The 22,461-nt window shown below is 59.2% G+C and overlaps 1 protein-coding gene across 7 annotated transcripts; it reads right to left on the bottom strand.

Moving 5' to 3' along the window:
- Positions 1–720: 720 nt before the first annotated feature.
- Positions 721–22,198, bottom strand: PEAR1 (platelet endothelial aggregation receptor 1). Of its 7 annotated transcripts, none has more exons than XM_027095076.1 (24): positions 22,099–22,198; positions 21,578–22,018; positions 11,895–18,995; positions 11,110–11,214; positions 10,655–10,755; positions 9,785–9,877; positions 9,257–9,500; positions 8,376–8,496; positions 8,041–8,177; positions 7,735–7,947; positions 7,276–7,450; positions 7,069–7,189; positions 6,161–6,324; positions 5,966–6,068; positions 5,690–5,836; positions 5,351–5,476; positions 4,295–4,423; positions 4,050–4,178; positions 3,633–3,845; positions 3,312–3,400; positions 3,062–3,200; positions 2,814–2,888; positions 2,467–2,715; positions 721–1,905 (listed from the first exon to the last, which is right to left on the bottom strand). In XM_027095076.1, the coding sequence occupies exons 3-24, from the start codon at positions 12,167–12,169 to the stop codon at positions 1,754–1,756; spliced, it is 3,300 nt and encodes a 1,099-aa protein (XP_026950877.1). In that variant the 5' UTR covers positions 12,170–18,995; positions 21,578–22,018; positions 22,099–22,198; the 3' UTR covers positions 721–1,753. The 7 variants fall into 7 exon arrangements, with proteins under 7 accessions (XP_026950877.1, XP_026950879.1, XP_026950874.1 ...); XM_027095078.1 differs by having other exon boundaries at positions 3,062–3,400; positions 11,895–12,069; positions 13,655–18,995; XM_027095073.1 differs by having other exon boundaries at positions 3,062–3,400; positions 11,895–13,785; positions 14,385–18,995.
- Positions 22,199–22,461: the final 263 nt, after the last annotated feature.

The following is a 22,461-nucleotide window of genomic DNA, read 5'->3' as shown; positions in this document are numbered from 1 at the left end:
GGGCGGAGCCGTGGCGGAGGGAGACGAGCGGATATCGTACTGGACCGGAGTGGAGGGGGCTGGACTAGAGCGAGACCAGGACGGAGAGGCGGGGCTAGGGGGCGGGCAAGGAGCTGTCCAAAGTCACCCGAGAAACTGAACCGGGGAAAGCCGGGATCCGACCCCGTGTATTAGAGATAGCGGCAGTCGGAGGAATCTAGGGAAGCAGGGTCCGGTTGGAGACAGATCCACTCTCTGGGGTCGGCCCTCCTACCCTGTAAGGAGAGGACTCCTGATGGAAAAGGCCCAGAGAGACCCACCGAGTTAGCGAGCTGGCGTGGCTCTGGGTTTGTAATCTCGACCCCATCTATGTAGCCTCCTGGAGGTCTGGGGACTTAGTTGATCCGCTAACGAGTTTAGGAGGCGGGTCACGCTTCCAAGAAACCTTGGATTCAAAGTCCTCAGGTAGCCTAGACCCTACCGGGCCCCCATCAGAGTATACTCTCTCCCCTCTGCTTTCCGGGCTCCAGCCTCCCCACTCCAGTCTGTTCCCCTCCCCGACCGTCACTCCCAGACCTTCCCACCATTGAGCTTTTGTGCTGTTCCCCTGTAGAAACGCCACCCTTTGGGGAAGACTCTGACCTATGCGGTCTTTCAGCTCTCAGAGCACCAGTTTGCCCAGCTATCTTAGCACTTGCCAGCACTTACCACTGGTACTTTTAACTCACTCAGCCACTCAGCCTTTGGGGGAACATTTATTGAGTGCCTACCATGTGCCAAGGGGAGCCAGTGTTGAACATAAACACAGGATTCCTGCTTTCGGGGAACTTAAGAGTCTGGTGGGGGAGGCAGAGATTAATCAAATAATCACACTAAAAAGCAACACATTACAGAGGTGCCTGGCACCCTGTAGGCCTTCTACAGGTAACTGGTGCATGAACACATCAGTAATCAGTGCTGTGAAAGAGAACATGGGGTGTGAGGGACAAGCAGGAGTTAACAGGTGAGTGGGGGAGGAAGAGCATTCCAGATGTGCCAGGTCCCTGTAGTAGGAAGACGTGTGGCTGATAGGAGGACGTAGAGGCCAGTGTGACTGGGGCAGAGTGATAGGGAACACAGTTCAGAGTGAGGCTGAAGAGACAGGCAGGCCAGGCCGGCAAAGCCTTTAAGGCTTTGGACAATTTTGACTGTAGCCCAAGGGCCATGGGGCACCCACGGAGACTTTCAGGCAGGGGTAACCTAACCAGCTTGTATTTTGAAGCAGTTGGTTGGCGGGAGTACCAAATGAATGCAGGGAGGCCAGTCACGCTATTTCTAGAGTTAACTGGGTTTGGGCTGCCTCTCCACTATATAGTGAGTGCCCCAAGACAGGATCAGTGCCTGGTACGCCTCTGAAAACATGCATGCACGCACACACAGAGCCTAGCCCGGGAGTGCACAGAAAAGTTACCCAATATACACTTCTTACAGCAATCTGAAATCAGAGTTATCCAGCAACATTCAACCCACCAGTTTATGTATACAGGGCCCTGGGGGCCTTGGGGAGCAATGGGTTGGGGAAAAGGAACACAGGTTTCCTGCTGACCAGTGTTTCCCATGGTAGAACCTGGGAGCCAGGCTCCCATCTCCTCTCCATTCACTTCCTCTATTAAACATGTTCATGTTCACGGCCGGCCAGTCCTCTCCCTGCTCCTGGCAGGGTACAGCAGGCTCTGTCCTCAGCCTTGAGCAGCAAAGAACCGGTGTGCTGACCTCTGCACACCATCTTGGCTCCTCAACGGTCCTGGCGCCGAAGTGGGGGTGACGGGGGATGCCGTACTGGAGGCAAGTCATAGTGTCCAGGTATGTGGCTGTTCTTGGGTGAGTCATAGTGGCCAGGAGGCAGGCCCGGAGGCAGAGACGGCTGGGAACCCACAGAGTCTCGGTCTGGAGACAGAGAGGGATGAAGATGAGAAGGAGGTGGCTCCTCCCCCTTCCCACCACTCTCCTCCCCTCTCCACCCTCTTCTGCCGGAAGACGGATGCGTAAGTGCCTGGCTATAGGCCAGTTTGTGCAGCTCCTCAGCCGCCAGTGGGGGAGGCCATCTCGACCTGCCCACCTCACAGGATAGGAAGATGCTCTGTCATCTGCCTTGTTCCCACCTTTTCTGGGTATCAAGTCTACAACTCAGGTGCTGTAAAGCCACCATTTCAAATCCTCAGCCCTCTGAGGGAGGTACCGCCACCTACAGGCTCGAAGAGGCAGTGTGACTTCCCAAACCACCATTTCAAATCCTCAGCCCTCTGAGGGAGGTACCGCCACCTACAGGCTCGAAGAGGCAGTGTGACTTCCCAAACGTCATGCCTGGTTTGAGCCCAAGTCTGACGCCCAAAGGCCTTGCTCTTGCTGCCACTTCATGCCCACTCCGCATTCCCGCCCTCTGTCCCTTCTCTTCTCCCACCTCCCCTGTCCCTGTTCTCTCTGCCCCAGTGGAGAAGGAAGGCTCACCATGGGTCAGGGGGCTGGGCTGCTCATAGGTGCCACTGTCTCTCTCTGGCTGGGGGTGTCGCCGCCTCTGGCTGTCCCGGAGTTGGGGCGGCTGCCTGGGGGGAGACCCTGAGGGAGGGCCTTTCATCTCCATGTAGCTGCTCTCCCGGGGGCTCCCTAGAAGGCTGGGCAGGTCCCGGATGGTGGCGTAGGGGTTCTCACTGCTCAGGGAAGCCACGCTGGCCCCCAGCCCCTCTTCAGAGATGGGCCCTAAAGATAGGGGAAAGAAATCAGGCTCAGTGGAGGCACTGGCCCCTAAACCCCAGCGCAGCTCCCTCCGTCGCTCCCCCGCCCTGCCCTGCCCTCACCTTTACTGTAGAAGGGGCCTGGGCCATTCCTGTTGCTGTAGCTACAGCTGTAGCTTCGGTCCAGGCGGCTGTTACCTGAGGAGGAGAAAGCAACCTGCAATCAGGCCCCTGGTCCCCTGCCCAAGGTCCCACCTCCTCTAGAACTGGGGCCCAGAATCCCCTTCCACAGACACACGCACTCAGATGAAGCAGGACGCTGGGCTGTACACATCCCCCTTCACCAGAGGCCTTGGGCCCCAGGCTCCTACCCCTGTCCAGAGGCCCTGGAGGGGGCTGCCGGCGGTGCTTCCAGTCAGCAGGTAGTGTGGCGTGGTTGTTATCATGCCCGTGGGCTCCACCTGGCCGCTCGGGGGCCTGGAGGCTGGCAAAGAGCTGACTGCCTGGGACCTGGCAGGGGAGGGGTGGGACAGGGAGAGCGACGTGCGCGGCTGGAGCTTTCCGGAGGACCGGGCTGTGCCCACAGGGCATCCACAGTGCAGCCCCACCCCCAACACTGACCTTGTTAGGGGGCGGGGGGTTAGGTGAGCACTGAGACAGGGTGTGGTAGCTGGGGTTGGAGTAGTAGTGACTGTAGCTCGGAGGGACATCTGCACAAACAAACACAGTTGCAGGGTGACCTGCCCGGTCAGAGACAAGCCTGGGCCCAAGACAGTCATTCTGTTCCAGGAGATCCGTAATCAGCCTCTCTGACCTCTCTCACTCTCTCCATCTCCCCGCTTCAGGGAGGGATGCAGGAGGGATGCAGGAGCCCCGCACCCCATCTGCCCTGTACCTGAGAGCCAGCCACTCATGTGCGTCCCCGCCCCCAGGCCAGCTCACCTGGCATGACGTACTCAGAGCCGTCCAGCCGCCCGCTGCTGTAGGCCACTGCCAGGTGCTGGTGCGCTTTGCCTTTTTGCCAATGGCGGTAGCCAATGAACAGCGCCACCAGGGCCACCACCAGGGATCCCAGCACTGCAATGCCAATCACTGCCCCGAGTGAGTTATAGGCCACTGGAGAGGTAGGCATCATGGTGAATGGCTCCTGGCTTCCTGTGGGGGACGGGGTGGTCACTCAGGACAGTGTCTTGGCCCTACTGGTGAGCTGGGGATGCATGCGTGGGAGAGGCCCCAGTAGGGGGGCAGGGTGATACAAGGGTACCACCTAGCAGAGACCTGGGCATGTACCTGTGTCCTGGTTCCCTGGGCACAGTGCGGGGCGGGGTGGGGGTAGGGAGGGGCTAGATGAGAACTCACCAATCCTGCAGGGGGCGCCACTGTGCCCTGGGGGACACACACAGGCCCCAGTCTCTGGGTGGCACCTCTCTCCGGGACCGCACTGGCATGGTTGGGAACAATTGGCACCGAACACCCCTGGAGAGCAGCCTGTTTAGAGAGCGGAGGAGGCAGGCGGGGATCAGAGGGGCCAGGGAACAGCAGTCCCCTCCTCAGGCTAGGGCTGACTTGGAGGCAGGGGCATGGAGTTCCCCTTCTGCTGGTACCTTCCAAGCAGAGATGTCCGGTCCGGCCTGGGGGGCAGAAACAACTCCCATGCTGGGGGTGGCAGGTCCCGCCATGGCGACACTGGCAGAGCTGGGCACAGTTGGCCCCCCAGTGTCCTAGAGGGCACGCTGCAGGAGACAAGGTTGGAGCCTGTCTGGTGGGCAGGGCCAGCCCCTCCTGAGTGAATTCTCAGCCCCCAGCATCACTGAACTCTTCAGCTCAGCTTTGGTCTCCCCAGGGGCACCAAGGCTTTGAACCGTATCTACACGCTGATGACTCACAAATGCTTATCCGCAGCCCTGTGTCTTGCCTGAACTCCAGACCCACGTGCCCAGCTGCCTGCTTAACTTCTGCACTTGCCTATCTGATAGACTTTCAAAATAACGTGACCAGGGCCAGACAACCAAAGGCTTCCAAACTATCCTATATTGCTTAGCTCTAGACCTTTTTTTTTTAACATAAGAGAGAAATAAGTGTCTACATTATTCAAGGTATAATTTTTGTGTATCTGACACTAGCAAAAAATCTAATAGTAGTTACAGAATTCTATGGAAAAGCTCTTGTCCAAGATTACTTCCCTCTACCCTGCCCATCTTTTTCATGGTAATGGCTTCTCATTTCCCCTTTTCAAAATTTGTTTGACTCAGTTTTCTGGACTAATCTTTTCCATGATGTCCTTCTTATATTTATGTGGGAAAGAGGCCATGTATAAATAAGTAAAAATAAGTTGGCAATCCAAAAGAAAAAAAGAACATGTCCAAAACTGAGCTTATGATTTTCCCCGCCCCCGTACAAACACTGCTTTTCTCAGGCCTCCCGTGCAGAAAGGCAGGGAATTTTTTTCCCTGACCTGTTCATTGCTGCATCCTGAGCACCTAGAACAATACCCAGCATGTAGGTGATGCCCAATAAATTTTTGTTTATAGTGTTTATATAAATGGCTGAATCAAGGTGGGTTCGGAGGCTTTTATACCCAGGAGCAGGGGAAAGGAAGCCTCTGGTCCTCAGCCCACCCCCTCATGCACACATGCTCAGACACAGGAGCCACCACCTACGTTGGGAGCAGTCAGGGCCTGTCCAGCCAGCCATGCAGTAGCAGGTCCCATTCGAAGGGTGGCAGGAGGAGTGGTTAGCACACTTGCAGGGCACACAGCGTTTGCCGTAGCGGCCGGGCTGACAGGCTGGGGGAAAGGGGCTCGTGGTGACCAGGGGCAGGGGCCAACCCTCAGTCAGCCCGTGACCCCACTCTCTCCCTCCCTCCTTCCCACTGCAGCAACCGGCCCAAAGACTGGAGTCAGCACAAGAGACCAAGAGGGGTAGAGTGGGAGCTTCAGGCATCTGACACTACACTGCACATTACTGCTGGCAGGCAGGGGGAGGGGAGGGAGCCTCACATCTCTGGCAGGAGGGGCCTCGGAATCCAGGTGGACACACACAATTGCCATTCTCAGGGATGCAGGTGCCCCCATTCTTGCAGGTGCAGGTGTTGCTACAGTTGGTTCCCCAGAAGCCCTCAGGGCAGGGCAGGTGGCAGCGGGTACCTGTGAGAGGGGTAGGATGAGACTGGCCTGTGGCCCCCCTTCCGTAGGGTTTCTTCTGAACACATGTCCTGTGGGATGCACCCCCCAACTCCACAGTAAGCCCGGGGCCTGGACACCCAGAACGCTCACCTGTCCAGCCAGCTTGGCACTGGCAGTGTCCGTGAACAGGGTCACAGCCATCAGAATGGTCACAGTCACAGCGGCTGGCACAGCCTTCACCAAACATCCCCTTCTTGGAGAGGGAGTGGAGGGTAGGATAGGCCAGTCAGTTGGGGGGTGCTGTGCCCTTCCCTCCCCCAGGCAGGCAGACTGTTGTGCACTTACCAGGCAGGGGAACTGGCAGTGGGTCCCGTGCCACCCAGGGGTACAGGTACAGGCTCCAGTTTGGGGGCTGCAGGCTGCCTCGTGGGCACACTGGCAGCTGGCATTGCAACCAAAGCCCCAGGTTCCAGGCGGGCAGGGCACGGAGCAGTTACCATGCTGCCAACCTGGAAGAGGGGACTTGCAAGTAGGCATGGGGACCTGGCTCCGCTCCTGAGCAGGCACACACTGGGCATTGGCTCTGCCAGGCTCTGCGCTATGAGCTGGGGCTGGGGGTGGGGATGCCCATGGCCGCACAGGAGACAAGCATAGAAACTGTTGGATGTTGGACAGAAGGTTGAAAGACCACAGGGGATGCACCACCACCTTCTGGGGCTTGGTTGCCTCTTCTGCAAAATGAAGGAGGGTGGCAGCAAACCCAAATGCTTACAGAGGCCCCAACAGGTAACTAAATGAGTTCTCCAGATCATGTGTAAGACAACAGGGAGGAGTGGGGACTGGAGACTGGACTTTTGTTAAATATGATAGAGAGCTAGTCCAACAAAACATATCTGTGTCCGAATCTAGCCTAAAGGTTGCCAACGTGCCACCCCTGGTAGATCTCCAAGGCCCTTGCTGGAGCTGCCATTCTGTGATTCTGTATGTCTGAGGATGAGGAATGATCTGCAAAGAGGTACCTCTGGCCTGGGCCTTTAAGGACAATTGGGATTTTTGTGGTTGAAAAAAAGCAAAGCGGATATTCCAGGAAGGAAGTAGCCTGGCTACTTTCCCAGCAGTCCAGCTGCTGACCAGTGCCTCCACCCTTACCCTGCAGCCTCTCCCCTACCCTTGGCCTGCCTCTACCCTTGGTCTCTCCCTTCTTCGCATGGCCCCGCCCCCAAATCCCCTTCCGGGAGATCCCAACCCGTTACCTTCCTTGCAGACGCAGGTGCCGTCGATGGGCGAGCAGGCGATGGCGTTTTCGCAGGAGCAGCGTGCGGAGCAGTTGACTCCATAGGTGTCAGGGGGACAGAGGCTAGCGCAGTGCGGGCCCTGAGAGCGGGCGGGAGCACCAGTGAGAGGAGCGGGCGGGCTCCCGGGCCTCTCCGGCACCTCCCTCGCGGCGGGGCGCGCCTCACCGTGTAGCCGGGCGCGCACCGGCAGAGGCCGCTGTCGGGCTGGCAGACGCCGCCGTGCAGGCAGAGGCAGTGCTCCTGGCAGCCGGGCCCGTGCGTGTCCTGCGGGCAGCTCTCGTTGCAGTGGAGGCCCGCCCAGCCCGGCAGGCAAGAGCACTCCCCGCTCATCGGGTGGCAGCTGCGGGCGGAGGCGGGGGCGCGGAGCGGTCTGAGGCCGGGTCCGCAGGTCGACTTCCCCGCCCCCTCCGCGTGGTGGGAGGCGAGCATCGCCGAATTGAGGGGGACATCGGGGAGGCTCGGTGCTGTTCCGAGAGCGGTCTCTCCCCGTCCCCGAGGCCCCTCCCCTTTCCCTTCTGTGAGATCTGCCCCGCCCCGGGTCCTTTTTGTGACTCCGGTGGCTTCAGCACCGAAGGCCTCTCCCATTGGCCTCCAGACCCCTTGACCACAGTGCCCGCGGCCTACTTGAGACTGTGTTCCGGGTCGCAGGTGCAGGGCATCTGGCAGCTGAGGCCGTAGAGGCCGTCGGGGCAGAGACGTTCGGCGCAGCGGTCCCCAGTGAAGCCGTGTTCGCACAGACACGCGCCGTTGGCCGGGAAGCAGCGGGCGCCCGTGGCGCAGTCGCAAGTCTCAGCACAGTCCTGCCCGAAGCGGCCCACGGGGCACTCCTCACGGCACCTGGGCACCTCGCGGGAGTGAGCCTGGCCACGCCGCCCGCCGCCGCCCCCGGCCCACCCCAGGCCACTCCCACCCCAAGCCAACACCACTCACCGGTCCCCTGTGTATCCCGGAGCGCAGCGACACTGCCCGGTGAACCGGTCGCAGAGGCCGCCGTTGTGACAGCGACATTCCTGGGAGCAGTTGGGTCCATAGGAGCCCTCGGGGCAGGGCAGGGAACAGATGGTGCCCTGTGGGGGTGAGAGGTCGGCAGAGCCCCAGGAGCCCAGCCCTCTCCCCATGGCCACAGGACCCGTCAATACCCCTACACCCCAAACCCTCAAACCTCTCCAGGGCCCACACAGCCTAACCCCCTCACACACATCCTCCTGGGAGCCCTACAGAGAACCGCCCACAGAATTCATACCCACAGGCCCCGCCCTGCATACCATCCAGCCAGGTGGGCAGCTGCAGGAGCCCCGAGAGGCCTGGAAGACACCCCCATTTTGGCAAGGAGGGGTGCTGGGGCAGAAGAAGCCAACACTGTCCTGTGAACAGGACACCTCGCAGCTGTTGGGCAGGGGGGGTGAGGTCAGTATGTAGACAAGCAGTACCTGCTTCCCCCTTTGCCTCCAAGGGCTGGTCAACCACAAACAGGCCGTCCCCAGGAGGAAGGCCCGACCCCAGGGCTCAGTGAGTCTCACCCCCGCTTCCCTGTTGGGTACTGCCGGGATCAAAAAACAAACGTGTCCAGGACTGGAAATGGCAGGGACACCCAGCCCCATCAGGAGGGGTAGAGCGAAGAGCCATGGGTGGCGTGTGCTCTCCACGCACCCTCTGCTCCACCTCTACCTTTGCTCATGCTCGTCCCTCTGGGGGCAACACGTCTGCCTGCCCTGGTTTTCTACCCTGAGGGCTCAACGCCAGAGCTCCTCCATGAAGCTGGATCTTTATCTCCAGCTAGATGCACATTCTCCCTCCTGTGACTCCCCAGCTTTCCCTGCACCCTGCCTTGCAGTAGGGTTCTCTGCGTCCCTATCTCAGCCCCAATTTGGGACGTGCTTTCGCTCACACGCTAGTTCATGTTATCTTCACAGCAACCCTCCTAGGTGGACAATACTGCTCCCATTTTACAGACCGGAAACAAACACGTGAAGAGTCAATGATTTGCTCAAGGTTGCTCAACCAGCGAGCAGCAAAGCTGGGACCAGGATCTGGGCCTCTTGACTCCAACCCCACGTTTGGGATGCTGAGTCCCCTTGTGTCCCCACGTATGCCCGTGCATCCTCTGTCTGCGATCCCGTTAGTGTGTGTTCCTCCTGTTACACACCTGGGCCCAGTTCTCTCTGGGGGGCAGAGGCAGGCTCCGGTCTGTGGGTCACAGGGTGCCCCATGGCACTGGCAGCTGAACTGGCAGGCAGGGCCATAGCGGCCAGGGGAGCAGGGCCGAAAGCAGTGTGGAGGCTGCAGCCCAGAGGGACAGGAACATGCCCCACTCTTGGGGTCACAGGAGCTGCTGTTGCCGCAGTTGCAGGGCTTGTCACACTGTGGCCCCCAAACTCCCAGGGCACAAGCTGTGGGATGGGAGAGCGGAAGGGGGTCAGCAGGGGTCTTGCCCCTCCCCAGCCTCCAGTTAGTCCCCGTCTCTGTGTCCTGGCCCCCACACATGCCCCCATGCCCGGCTTTGGCCCCTCCCCCTGTACCACACCTCCAGAAAAGGCTGCTGGCTGCAGTGGGACTCTGCTGGGTGATCGCCCTGGGGGCCTAAGCACCTGTGCCCTGGTAGGGAGGGTGTGCCCAAGGCTTCTGCATCCCTGGAGGCACAAGGGGTCATGCCCTGCCGTCACCAGCCACTCACCACTGGAGCAGTCGTCGCCCCGCCAGTCTTGCACACACTGGCACTGATTGGGTGCCACGCAGCGGCCATGAACACACTCTCGAGCACAGAGCGCTGGGGCAGAGATGGGGTGGGGTGCGTGTGAGACGATGCTTCCACCCCTGCCGTACCCACCTGTTATTCTCTGAAGCCTAACCCCAGCTTCCTCCCACACCGGGGACCTGGAGTTCGCCAAGCAGCAGTTCTGCCTCTAAGATGCAAAGAGACTGAGAGTAAAGCAACTCAGGTCAGAGCTTGTCAAGACCTCAGGATTCCGGACTCCCGAGCTCCTTTCTGTGAAATTCTGGAAGCACCTTGTTGGGAAATGGGCAGGCGGGGTTCCTCACGTAGGGACCAGACATGGATGCTGTCCAGAGAGAGGGTAGGAGCTGGGCTGGGGGCTCAGGCTGGGCAGGGGTCTCTGTAGGGGCTGGTAATGGTCCAAGGCTGAGAGAAGGAGAGAGACAGAGCGGGCTCTGCTCTGGGGGTTTCAGGGTGCTGGGGGCGGGGGACAGGAGAGACTGGACGGCGACAGGTCGAGACAGATAGCAACAGAGAGACAGGGACAGGAAGAGTCAGAGAGAGTGCCAGACACGGAGTCCTGAGACACAGTGACAGAGAGATCCAGGCAGCCCAGAGACAGAGATGCAGAGCCAGAGACTGCTGAGGGACATGGAGAGAGAGGGTGGGAGAGACATAGGGACAGCTAGAGACAGAGGTATGAAGTGGCAGCTTTGTCCCTAGAGACAACAGGGCCAGCGGAGGGCAGAGGAGTAGCCCCACCCTGGTGAGGGCAGGGAAGGACTAGGTGGCCTAGGCTCCACTCATTCCACGGCCCCACCCAGGACTCACGGACACAGGCCCCGCTGCTCTCATAGAAGCCCCGGCAGCACTGCAGGCGCATTCGGTGCTCCGTCTTCACCACCTGGCGGTACACGGTCCGGTAGACAACCCTGGGGGAGACCCGGAGGTGGCCCTCAGTCCTCCCTGCCAAGGCCCCGGCTTCCAACCTTCCACGGTGCAGCACTGGGGGAGGCCTGGGGCACTGCCCAACACTCTGAGCTGGGGTAGCATAGAACATTCCCTCCTTGCCTCCCATCCGGCCACACACATGCACACCATACACCATACCTGCACACCCCAAACACACATACCCCACACACAACATGCCTTGAGTGCCCCGAGGTCAGATGCTCCCTCTGAACTCTAAAGGTTCTGAGAAAAGAATGGGGGTACAGAGGGGCAAGGCCCGGGCCGAGGCAGCTCCTCTGGCACCCATCTGCCGGTGGAGGGGGATGGGCACTCACGTGGGCCGGGGGCAGGTGTGCGGGCTCTCCCAGGGCCGGTCACAGGGCTCCGAGGGGAGCAGGCTGAAGGGGCGGGAGTGTGACTCCTTGGTTGTGGTGGTGAAGCTGCAAGACAGGGAACGGAGTCGGGGCCCAGGGCAGGGAGAGAGGCCTGAGCTGGCAGAGCGGAGCGGGGGGGCGAGGGCTTGGCCACAGTGGGGAATATTTAGGCTTGCTCCCTTGAGCCTAGGATGGACCCCCCATCTGTCCCGCTTCAATCTGGAGGGATCCTCCCAGAGTTGGAATATTCCTGGGAATATTCCATTCCAGCCCTCCATTCCCCGCTGCCTCCTTCTCCCTATGTGGGGAAATTGAGCTAGAACTGACTCCTGGGCGCAGCTGATGGAGATGGGTTGAAGCACTTCTGGCCAAATCTTGCCCTGGGCCTTGTTGCCCAGCCCTGTCCCCTGGGCTCTCCCTGGGCCAGCCCCTCTGCTTGTCCCATAGTGAATGGCTCCTACCCTGTGCTCTGTCCTGCAGCTAGCCTCGCACAGGGACCAAGGGATAGGAATAAAGAAAGGACAGGGTCACAGCTGAGATGGAGACTGAGACAAGATCAAGATGGGGATGGAATCAGAGGCATCCCATCTAGGGGAGCAGAGAGAGTAGAGGCAGAACTAGGAGGGAGATGAGGGCTGGAGAAAGGGAAGGAGGCAAGGGAGGGAACTGGAAAGAGGAGCCCCAGTGGGGAGAATGGGGAGCTGGGGGCTTACAGCCCTCAAGGCACAGCAGGGGCCCTCTCTCACCTTTCCCAGAAGCTGCAGGTGTTGGGGTCCTTGGGGTTGAGGGTTCCAGCCAGCCCCAGGCCCAGGGCCAGGAGAAAGAGGGCCCGCAGAGGTGATGACATTGCTGAGGCCTGTGACAGGGCCAGGTGTGGAGCAGGTGAGGGGCACTGCAGCCACAAACCTGGAGGCCAAGTCGCTGCAGAGACCAGGGGTGGCAGAAGAGATGAGGCTCTGGTCCTCTGGCCCAGGTTTCCCAGGCTCCAGGTCTGATTCCTGACCAGGTAGAGCACGGCCATGCCTCTGAGACTTTCTCACACGGTTTCCTCTGTCTGGACGTCCTCCCCCCCATTCTTCACTTTAAGCACTCCCTTTCAAGGTCTAGCCCAAGTGTCACCCCTCTTTCCCTGCCCTGCTTCCCGATCCACAGTGGCAGACTGCCCCCACCCATCCCTTCCGGTACCCCCAGCACCATTCACCCACACACCACTGTTCTAGTGCCTGTTCCCTGATCATGACCTCTAGAGGCAGGGACCTGTGCCTGAATTCCCAATCCCCAGCACAGCCCCTACCCAGGGCACTTTGATATTATACCAAGGTGTGAAATTGGAGCCGATGAAGGGAAGTTATAAGGGAAGCCAACTTGGGCTCAGTTAGAGGAAGAACTTTCCAAGGTCAAAGCAGTTCTGTGATGGAATCAGCAACCTCAGGTGGTGAGCTCCCCATCACTGGATATAGGCAGGCAGAGGCCAAAACCACCGTGATGCTGTTAGGGGCTTCCTGCTTTATGGGGTGGGAGTAGGGCTAGGTCCAGATGACCTTGAAGGAGAACCCTCCCCACCACTGGTGCGCTGGCACGGCCCATACTGACTTCTGAGAGCCAGTCATGACTTCTCTTCCCAACTCCTTGTTCAGTGCTGTCACAGTAGTAGCTTGAAACCAAGCACGGGGGTGGAAATCAGCAAACATCACAAATCAGGGCCATCCCACCGAAGCCGGTTGCTAAGGCCTTGCCAGCATATGTCTGCACCCAGCTCTAGGTGCTATCACCCAGGGAGTCCCCAGCCTGGCCTCAGACTTCAGGAGAAGCCGCCGCCTCCCTGTGACCACCCACCAGCCATCTGGAAATGGGCTCCTCCCCCCTCCTCCACCCCTGGCCTCGCCCAGTGGGTGGGAAGCAGGTCAGGACCTCAGAGGAGTCTCTTTCTGGCTCCTGAGCTCAGGAGCAGCAGAGGCCCTTGAGCACCCGCCGCCCCCCACCCCGCCAGTTTCAGATTCTCTGTTAACTTGCCCCGGCTGGGCTCCCTCCTCTACGCCGCCCTGAGGCGTCCACATCTGCTTATAATTTTCCCGAGAAGAGAGAAAGGCCGTGGTAGCTGGCCCCTTAGCCCCCTGAGTATCTCTGGAATGCCTGCCTCCAGGCCCCACCCCAGGCCTTCCACCCACACACTCCCAGGGTCCCAGCGGGCCGCTCTCACCTCCCATCAGGGCAGCGCTCAGAGGGAAGCTTCCTAACCTAACCGAACCCCACTGCTGCGTTCTGCCCAACCAGTAAACCCTCCAGCCTGCTCCCCACTCTCTCAGCGGCTGGGCTGGCCCACCTCTCCTCTGCTCCCTCCCACCCACTGCAAATTTCTACCCACCACCCCACTCCTGTCTTGCAAAGCAGCAAGGCCTGCCCATGACTCTGGTTAGTGGCCCCATCACAGCTCCACCAGGGCAGATCTCCACCTGTAGTCTTTTTTGTGTCCCTCCCATCCATCCTCAGTCCCCAGGTAACTCACCAGGCCTCTATGGCATCCTGGGGCCTGAGAAACTCAGGTGAGCCAGGGGCAGGGCGACAGGGCCCTTGGGCCCCAGGGCCTGAGGAGCCCAGAGAGTGTCCTGGGGGATCCCGGTGCTCATGATATGCAGCCTGAAAACAGGAAACAGAGCCTGGCTAGAATGTGTGTATGTGGGGAGGGCAGCAGGCAGCATGATCATGGGCGGAGCATGGGGTGGCTCTGTCCTCCCACCACCCTGAACTTGGAAGGTAGGATGTGGGGGAGGGTGGGGAGTTGTGGGGGAGGGATGCAGCCTGGCCTCAGGGAGCCAGGCCACAGTCAGGAGTGCCCTTCAGCCCTTCATAGTCTGGCCCTTCCACCCACACAACCCCCAGCTCCCCCCCCAACAGTTGGCTCCCTCTCCCAACATCCCCAGACTCTGCCCTTCACCCCAGCCCTGCTCTGGTCACCTTCCCAGGCTCACCCTGTCTGATCCCAGCTGACCTTCTCCCCACTTCTCCCTCGAGTGTGCATGGCAGCAAGCCCATGGACAGGACCCCAAGCCCCCCACGTATCTCCCCCTCTTCATCCCTCAGTCTGGTCCACACTCCCCTCTTCCTGCAGCCCCCGCTGTGCCCCTGGCATGCGGGTCCTGTCCTCCAATTGGAGCTCCATCTGTCTGGATACAGGGTCCTCACCCTTGTCCCTGGGCGAGCCTCATCTCCAGCCACGCAGGGACCCCCAGACTTACCTGGGCCTGGATCTGTCCCCGGAGCTCGAGGCTTCGGTGACATGGACAAGACCTGCAGCAGGAAGGCCCTGATGAGGCGCAAAGGGGAGGGGCTGTCCTTCCTCTCACCTACAGCAGCCCCCTCCCACCAGCCACCTCCTCTTAACCAACTTCTGGAGGAAATGGTTCCCCCCGGGGGACTTTGAGGGGGACCTCGAGATGGGCAGGGGAGCATGCGGAGGGCCTGACCCTAATCCCAGGGGGTTGACTCTAATAACTAGAGGGGTGGGGAGATTCTCTTTTCCCAAGGGCTTCAGGGTAGGACTGGAGAGCAGAGAAGGTCTCAGCTGGTCAGTGGAAGGGGCTGGAAGCCAGGATGGGGTCGGTGAGATCAGTGGCTGGTCCGCAGGGAGGGGAGAGATGAGATGGGGATCCTGGCAGAGAGGGGCAGGGTTTGGCCTCACCAGCCCCAGACCCCGAGGAGGGAACACAGGCCAGACCAGGAGCCCAGAGCTCCAGCCTGGCTGCCTAGGCTTGTTCCCATCTGAGCCTTTGTCCCTGAGGGGCTAGGGAACCTGAGACCCCGGCCCACCCTTCCCCAGCACCTCCAGTCCCAGCAGAACGGGGGCTATTGTGATCACACGTGCCCCTTCAAGGGGTTTAAATCAGACAACTAGTGGCCCCCCATCTGACCCCAGGGGCCCCCACTGTAGGCTCCCTTCTCCCTCTTCCTATACAGATGACCTCTGCCTTTCCCCTACTCAGCCCCCTTCCTCCAGTGGCACCTCTGGATTGAGGGACCCACACACCTTCCCTCACAATTGGAAAACTAGTGCGACCCCATATGTTGTTCACTGCGTCGGCACGGGCAGAGCGCTGAGCAATTTCTGTGGATCATTTCGTGTAAAGCTTATGTCAGCCCACTGTGGTAGGTATGATTATTCATTTTACTGATGAGGAAACAGGCAAGGAGAGCGTAAGTTCCCTGCCCAGGGCCACACAGCCGGTAATATCAGAGCTGGGATCCAAACCCAGACTGGCAGATCCATCCCTGCGGCTCCAGGCTCTCCCGAGCCCAGGCGGGAATCCCAGGGGCTTTACATCTCTTTTTAACAGCCTTGGTTATGGCGAGGGGGAGCCTGGCGGGGGGCTGGACAGGAGAAGGGGATCAGGCTGGGGGCTGCCACAAGAACGCGATCACAGGCGTGGGAACCGGGATGTGTTTACAGTCAAGAATGAGCTGACACTTCTCTCTCCTTCACCTCGAGATGCAAAGCAGCTGGGCGCCTGGCCAGGCCCCCCCCCCCCCCCCCCCCCCGCAGTCCCCAGTCCCGCCTGCGCGAGCCCCCAGTATCCCTGCCCTCTCGGCCTCCAAGCCCACACAGGGCCCAACCCAGCTCGCCTCCCCTGCTCTTCTGTTCAGCCTGATTCCTCTGGTGGGGAGAACCTCTACCCTCACTGTACTCCAATCCTAAACCTGCTAGGAGGAGGGGGATGAGTCTGGGGCCTCTGAGAGGGGAGTAGAGTTCCTAGTGGACAGGAGATGATCCATGTCTATAGAAGGCAGAGAACAAGAGTGGGGCTGATGGAAGTGAGACAGCAAGAGGAACTTCCCCACCAGCTCCCTTCCAGCTGCTCTTCTCTGGGAGGCGGTATCGCAAAGGATACCCTCTGAGCTCTGCATCCCCTCCCACCTCCCCATTCAAACCTGGGTTCGAATCCCATCTCTCAGTTCCCTCATCTCTAAAATGGAGAGGACAATGGTACTTCCCTTTGTAGGACTGTTCTGCGGAGTAATAAATGAGTTGATACAGATAAGTGTCTAGAGAGCTACATAAGAAGCTCAATGAACCATTGCAGTCTCCACGATGGCATCCTCAGCCTCACTCCTCCTGCACCTATCACACCCCTTCTCCACTCCCCTTGGCACTGTCATACTCTTTGAGTATTAATTCCAGGAAAAGCTGTTTCTTTCTTTTTTTTTCCTGAAGAACCCCCAGGATGATCCGGGAATGGGAATAGGGCCTTAGATGCTGACAGAGAGAAAGGAAGTGAGGAGGGGAGGGGACTAGGCTCCCCAGAGAACCTGATCCCCCAGAACGATGGGCTGCCCGCCAGGTATGCCTTCAAGCCAAAGGCGGTTGATGAGGCAGGACGCCTGGATTCTACTTTCCCCCAGCCCTCAGCCTGAGCACCAACTCCAGCTTCTTGCTTGTTTCCACTGGTGCCTCCTCTCTGTCTCCCTCTCCCCCACTTCCCATCTTGGAGGCCAAAGTTTCTAGTACTTAAAAGCTGTACGGCCTCCAGCATGTCACTTGAGCCCTGTGAGCCTCCATTTCCTCATCTGTAAAATGGGAGAATAACACCCCATATCTCCCAGGGTTCAGTGGGGGTTGGAACTGTTGGTTCCAATGACCATCCTGGAACTGAGCCTCAGACCAGAGGCTGCTCAGTGGACATGTGTCAATGCAAAAACAGAATCCTCCAAGTTCTAGGCTCTCTGCCTCTTTCTTTTTGCCTTTTGTCTTGCTCTTCATCAGAAACTGTCTGCTTTCTGTCTTTTTTTTCTTCCTCCATCAGTTTCTTGGTCTCTTCTGCCTCTCTCCTTCCTTTTCTATATCAAGGCTACCACGTACAGTTGTGCAGTATGTTCACTGCACTAGGGGAGCCACCTTCAGGTATGGGGTGTAGGCTGAACTCCAGCCATGATCCACAAATCGAGCCCTGTGTCTTAGCTTGGTGCCAAGGTTGCCTCGCCCTGTAGCTCTCTTGTCTTTCAGGATCTCCCCTGTCTCTGTGTCTGTTCTCTGTGCCCTTTCCTAACCTCTCTTTGCCATGGAGACAGGATCACTTAGTCCTTCCCACTCAGCAGTGTGATCCTGAGTCCAAAGACTTCCCTTCCCTCCCCATACAGGGATGCCCTCTAACCCAGCTCCGCCAGCAGCCTAGACTTCTCTGCTCCACGTGCCACTCAGAACACCCGTGTACACGCTTGTACACACACACATAGAGCCCCTCCTACATCCAGCCAAGCCAGGCCTTCAGCACGCCAGGCATGTCTGCCGGATGGAGGGACAGGAAGCCTGCATGTGCTCCAGAGGCTGGGCGGGGAGGGAGCAGGGGTGAGGGGCCGGCCTTGTGTTCTCTGTGGCTCAGGAAACAGAAGCTAGAGGGTCCTCAGCCCGACCTGTTTACTCATCAGGAAATAGAGAAACTGCAGGGATTCTGATTCACCAAACATTCAGCACGTGCCTACTGGAAGCTAGAGCCAGCCCGGACCCTCACCACCACCCACAGGTGGAGTGGTTGTTATCGCTCTCCATTTCACAGGAGAGACCATGGAGGGTCTCGGGTAAAAAGACTTGCCCAAGGGCCAACTGGTAAAAAGACTTGCCCAAGGGCCAGCAGGATTAGAATCTGCTTCAAAGAACAAAGCAGTGGCGGGTGGGAGGTAAGCCCTGGGGTGACACAGGCCAAGGAGCAGCTCCCCCTGCTGACTGCCACCCCCAGATACTGTTGGAAAGCGCAGCTCTGCTCTGGCCACTGCCTCCCTCTAATGCCTCCGTGGCTCCCCACAGTGCAGGAAAGGGCGCCCGGGGCCCAGGTGGCCAGCCTCTGCTCCCATCACACTGGACATGCCTCTCACCGCACGGCCACCTCTGCCCAGGCCACTCCTGGAATGCCCAGGTCCTACCCATCCTTCTAGGCCAGTCTCCTCCAGGAAGCCCCCTCAGTGGCTCTGCACCTCACCTGTTCCTCCCTTTCCTTGGACCTTTCTCCAGTCTCTTAGCACACTCACCACGGACCCCTGTGGCCCAAAGGACCCCAGTTCTTCCCTGAGGCCGGCTCCATACTGGACATAGACCAGTCCCCGAGAGGCCCAACACTTCCCCAAACTCTAGCCGAAGGCACCAGTGTCCCTCCTCTGGGGGAAGGTGGGACTAACCCAGGTCAAGTCAGGAGTTCACAGGCCCGGGAGCACCTCAAGTCTGATGGACGGATGAGGTAATGTACCCCATCTTGTGACTGCCAGCTTGTGAGTCTGGTTTCCCTACCAGGCTGGGACAGCCTCCAATTCCATTCTTGTCCCAGGCGCTATTAGAGGGCTGCTTACCCCCCAGGTGTTCCCTCAAGGTTCCCATCCCGTGGTCGTTATATTTTTATTAAGGTCTGTCTTCCCCACTGGAATGGAGCACCGTGGGGTCAGGGCACTTCTATGCCTGCCTGACCACTGTGTCCCCAGCACTGGCCAGCACCTACACACACACATCGAGGGTTCCTGGCACCCAGGGGGCAGTAATTAAACATGGTGTGGGGTGGATGGACTGATAAACTCTAAATCCTTTCCGACTTGAGTAAGCCCAACCTTACTCTGTGGGAAACGGGACAGGGAGGGATGTTTGGAGGCTGTGGCTTGTCCCCGGCTCACCAGACAGCAGGACCTTCCTTCTAGGGCCCTCAAGACACAACACTGGTAAGTCAACGGAAGGTGGAGTTCAGAAAGAACTTCCCAGCATTACACAGTAAAAGGCGTCTCCAGACCTGCTCTCCCAACCTCGGGCAGGAATTCCTCAGGGCTGGCCTCCAAGTTCCTCTGGGCTGAGTGTATGGGAGTGCAGGGCACTGAGTCACCTGGAGAGGAGGGAGTGTGCCCGCACGCAGGGCCTGAGCCCTTATCCCGAACCTCCGGCCCAGGGACTACGCCCCTCACTGCCCATCCACACACCACCTCCTACACTGACGGACTAGGCCTCAGATGCCGCTATGTGAGGTGGGGTAGGAGGCACAGGCAGGAAAGGGGACTCACAAGGCTCCATGGCCCAGCACCCACCCGGTGCTGTTTCTGGAGACCTCCATCTGGCCATGTGTGGGTGCTCTAACACCAATTCCTACCCCTTGTTAAATGCACATTGTGAGCCGGATCCTTTCTTTTCATCCTCTCAGCAGTCCTAGAAAGTAGGTACTATTATGCCACCTGTTACGTAGATGAAGAAATCCCAGGGAGTTCCCCGGTGGTCCAGTGGTTAGGACTCAGCGCTTTTACTGCGATGGCCCAGGTTCAACCCCTGGTAGGGGAACTAAGATTCCACAAGCCATGCAGAAAGAAAGGAAGAAGAAAGAAAGCAAGCAAGAAAGAAAGGGAAAGAGAGGGAGGGAGGGAGGGAGGAAGAAAGAAAAGAAAGAAAGAAAGAAAAGAAAGGAAGGAAGGAAGAAGGAAGGAAGGAAGGAAGAGAAAAAAGAAATCCCAAAGAGGTTAAGTCATTTGCCCAAGGTCACACAGCCCACCAAAGGCGGGGTGGGGATTTGGACCACGTCTATCAAGCTCCGAAGGCTGTGCTGCCCCTTTCAGGTCCTTCTACCCCTGTGATTTCTCTTTGGTCTTCGGACTTCCTCCTGTTTGACCTCCTCTACCACCTTCTTGTTCTTTCTCTCAGTCTCTGCTCTGTTTTTCCAAATATGCCTCTCGCTTCCCTCTGGGCCTTGTTGTTTCCAGAAGTCTCTATGCCTCTGCCTGTGTCTTCCTTGTCTGTTGGTGTCTGTCTGTCTCTCTGTATCTCTGTCCTTGTCTTTCCCTCTCTCCCCCCCCACCCCCCCGTCTTCTCTTGCTCCTCCTGCTGTCTTCTCCCCCATAGAGAAGCCTCTATGGTACCTCCCCCAGGACTAGTATGGATACCCTCCCCAGAGCTAGGACGGGCCCTAGGGCCCCTCTTGCATCCCGGGAGGGCTGTCTTTCAAGGTTTCCAAGGCTGCTCAAAGGAGAAGCTCCGAGCACTGTGGTGGAGGCCCTGCCTGGCCCAGGTCCCCTCTCCAGCAGAATGTGTTGGTGGGGGGAGGCAGACAGCAGCCCAGCGACCTCTATCTCTATCCAGGTTTCCGAACTGTGGATGGGACTGCCTGCAGAGCTGGTTTCCTCTTCTGGGAAAGTCTGATAGGAGATGGAAGCGGCTGCAGGGGGTGGGGGGGGTAGTGTAGAAACAGATGCCAACCCTCGGCTTCACCTCCCGTTGAAGAGAGGAAGACAGAGGGGAGCCTGGCTAACCCAGCTCCTAGGTGGCAGGGAGGGTAGCCCCAACTGCAATGGCAAGTTTAGCGGGTAGACTTCGGGAGACCTCAGAAGTGGGAGAGGCAGCAGCAGGAGACAGAGAGCTGGAGAGAGGAGAGCTGTCCCACACCCTGGCTCCCGCGTGCCCACACAGAGGGACTGTATCATGGATTGGGATGGGGTGGGACTCAGACAGCTCCCCGACCCCCCAGGCCCAGCTTAGGCCAGGGTTGAGAGCTGACCCCTTGCCCAATCCTGCCTGGAGCCGAGGTCTGGCTGAGTCTGGGAGCCTGGGAAACTCGGACCAGCACAAGCTGTTCCCATCCCCGGGGACTAGGGTCACAGCCCAAGCTCGGGAGAGGCCACTCATAAAAGGCCAGAGCAGGACAGCTGAAAGTTCACTCCTGGAGGCCGGAGATGGGGTGGGGGTGAGGGATGGCCTTGCTGGGGCCTGGGCTCCGGGGCCCCCCACCCTCACTCCTCCTCACACATACCAGCCCATGGGGCTTTCTGGGGATCCACATGCCTGAGGCCTTGGGCCAACTTCTTAGTCCTCAAACCGGCAAAACTATGAGTCCCAGGGACCTGTAAACCTGGGTCCCTTCCCTCCATCCTCCTCAAACGTGTCTCCTGGTGGGGAGAGGGCCAATACTGTAATAAACACTGAGCAGGCACGGTTCTAAGCAGGAGACATGTTTATGCTCATCTTAGCCTCACAGCAACCCCATAAGGTAGGCACTATATCTTATTATTCCCCTTTTAGAAATGAGAAACTGAGACACAGAGGTGAAGTCTCTTGACCAAGATCCTACAGGTAGTAAGGAGAGGAGTCGAGATTCGAACCTGAGCAGCCTTGACTCCAATGTGGGTGTTCTTAGCACTACACATCCCGTCAGCCAAGTAGAGGGCTTCTCTCTCCAGCCCTGAAAGGGGGCCAGTGGGGTGGTGGCAGCCGCTGGACACACAAAGTCCCATACAAGGGGCTAGGAAACAGCTTCATTTGCATGTCATTTACATGCTGTTTCATTATGGATGGAAACCCCCAATCGCCTTTGGCCCCTCTCCACTGCCCCATCCCCTTCAGGTCTCTCTGTCGGTCTCTCTTTTCCCCCCCACCCAGAGGTCCCCCGGTGCAGGGTGGTCGCGGGACCAGGGGCGCGCGGTCACTCACCTGCCTCGGGACCCTATCTCGCCGTCCGCCTGGGGTGGGGACTGCCGGGGTGGGCCTGGAGGAGGACAGGGCGGGGATCCCTGCGTGGAGTCCCAGGCCGACTGCGAGAGCGGCGGAGTGGCCGAAAGTTGTGGATCGCTGGGCGGGGAGGGGCGCGGAGGGGCGGGGGGCAGGAAGGGGGTGGGAACTCGGGCCCTAGCCAAGGCAGGAAGTTTTGACAAGGAAACCGGGAGCCGGGGGAGGGGAGATCCAGAATGCCCGGGAGGGAGGCTGTGTAGGGGTGGGACCACTGAGGCCGAGCGGCGGGGCCGACCCGACAGCCTGGATCGGGCGCAGAGAGGGGATGAGCAGGGGAGAAGAGCAGAGGCCCCGGGCCCGAGTCCCTCCTCGACTCTTCACCAGCTGTGCGGCCTTGGGGTACTCCGGCCTCAGCTTTCTTATCTGCAAAGTGGGGCGGTGCAGGGGAATCAGTGAGATCGTCTACGTCAGGCACCTTCCCACTGAGGCCCAACAACCGTTACCTTATTAAAGATACAACCCGGGGACCGACCGACAGCATCCCAGACTGGGAGAGGAGCACCGGGAAAAGGCCTCTCCGCTTCTCTGGCCGCCGGAAAGCACCCTGGGGGAGGGTGTGATCCAGGGAAGCAGTGTTCGGCGGAGTCTCCGCCTCTGCCCGCCCCCTTGGTCCAGGGCCCGGGCGCTTCTGTGCACCTCGCGCCGCAGCCTCCGCGCGGAGGCAACTCGAGCCGGGCGCCACCTCGCGGCCAACGTCCGCCTCCCCACAGCCCGCGCACCGGACCTGGGAGAAGGCGTCACTCCGGAGGCCGCCAACCTGTACCCCACCTTTCTTGGGGCACCCTTCCCTTCTCAGTCTCTGAGGA

Source organism: Aethalodelphis obliquidens, unplaced genomic scaffold, assembly GCF_003676395.1.
Source record: "Aethalodelphis obliquidens isolate GAN/ISIS:26980383/991018 unplaced genomic scaffold, ASM367639v1 scaffold90, whole genome shotgun sequence".
NCBI classification, from domain to species: Eukaryota; Metazoa; Chordata; class Mammalia; order Artiodactyla; family Delphinidae; genus Aethalodelphis; species Aethalodelphis obliquidens.
Note: the sequence above shows the minus strand (reverse complement) of the source record. Positions and strands in the feature narration are given on the sequence as shown.

Bases quoted from the DNA above. Each gene is read 5' to 3' on its own strand.
- PEAR1 (XM_027095073.1), bottom strand. From the start codon at position 12,169: ATGGCCGTGCTCTACCTGGTCAGGAATCAGACCTGGAGCCTGGGAAAC. The intron at 11,215-11,894 runs GTGAGAGAGGGC...CCTGTCTTGCAG, and splicing joins ACCTGCAGCTTCTGGGAAAG to CTTCACCACCACAACCAAGG. The intron at 6,069-6,160 runs GTAAGTGCACAA...TCCCTCTCCAAG, and splicing joins ACTGCCAGTTCCCCTGCCTG to AAGGGGATGTTTGGTGAAGG.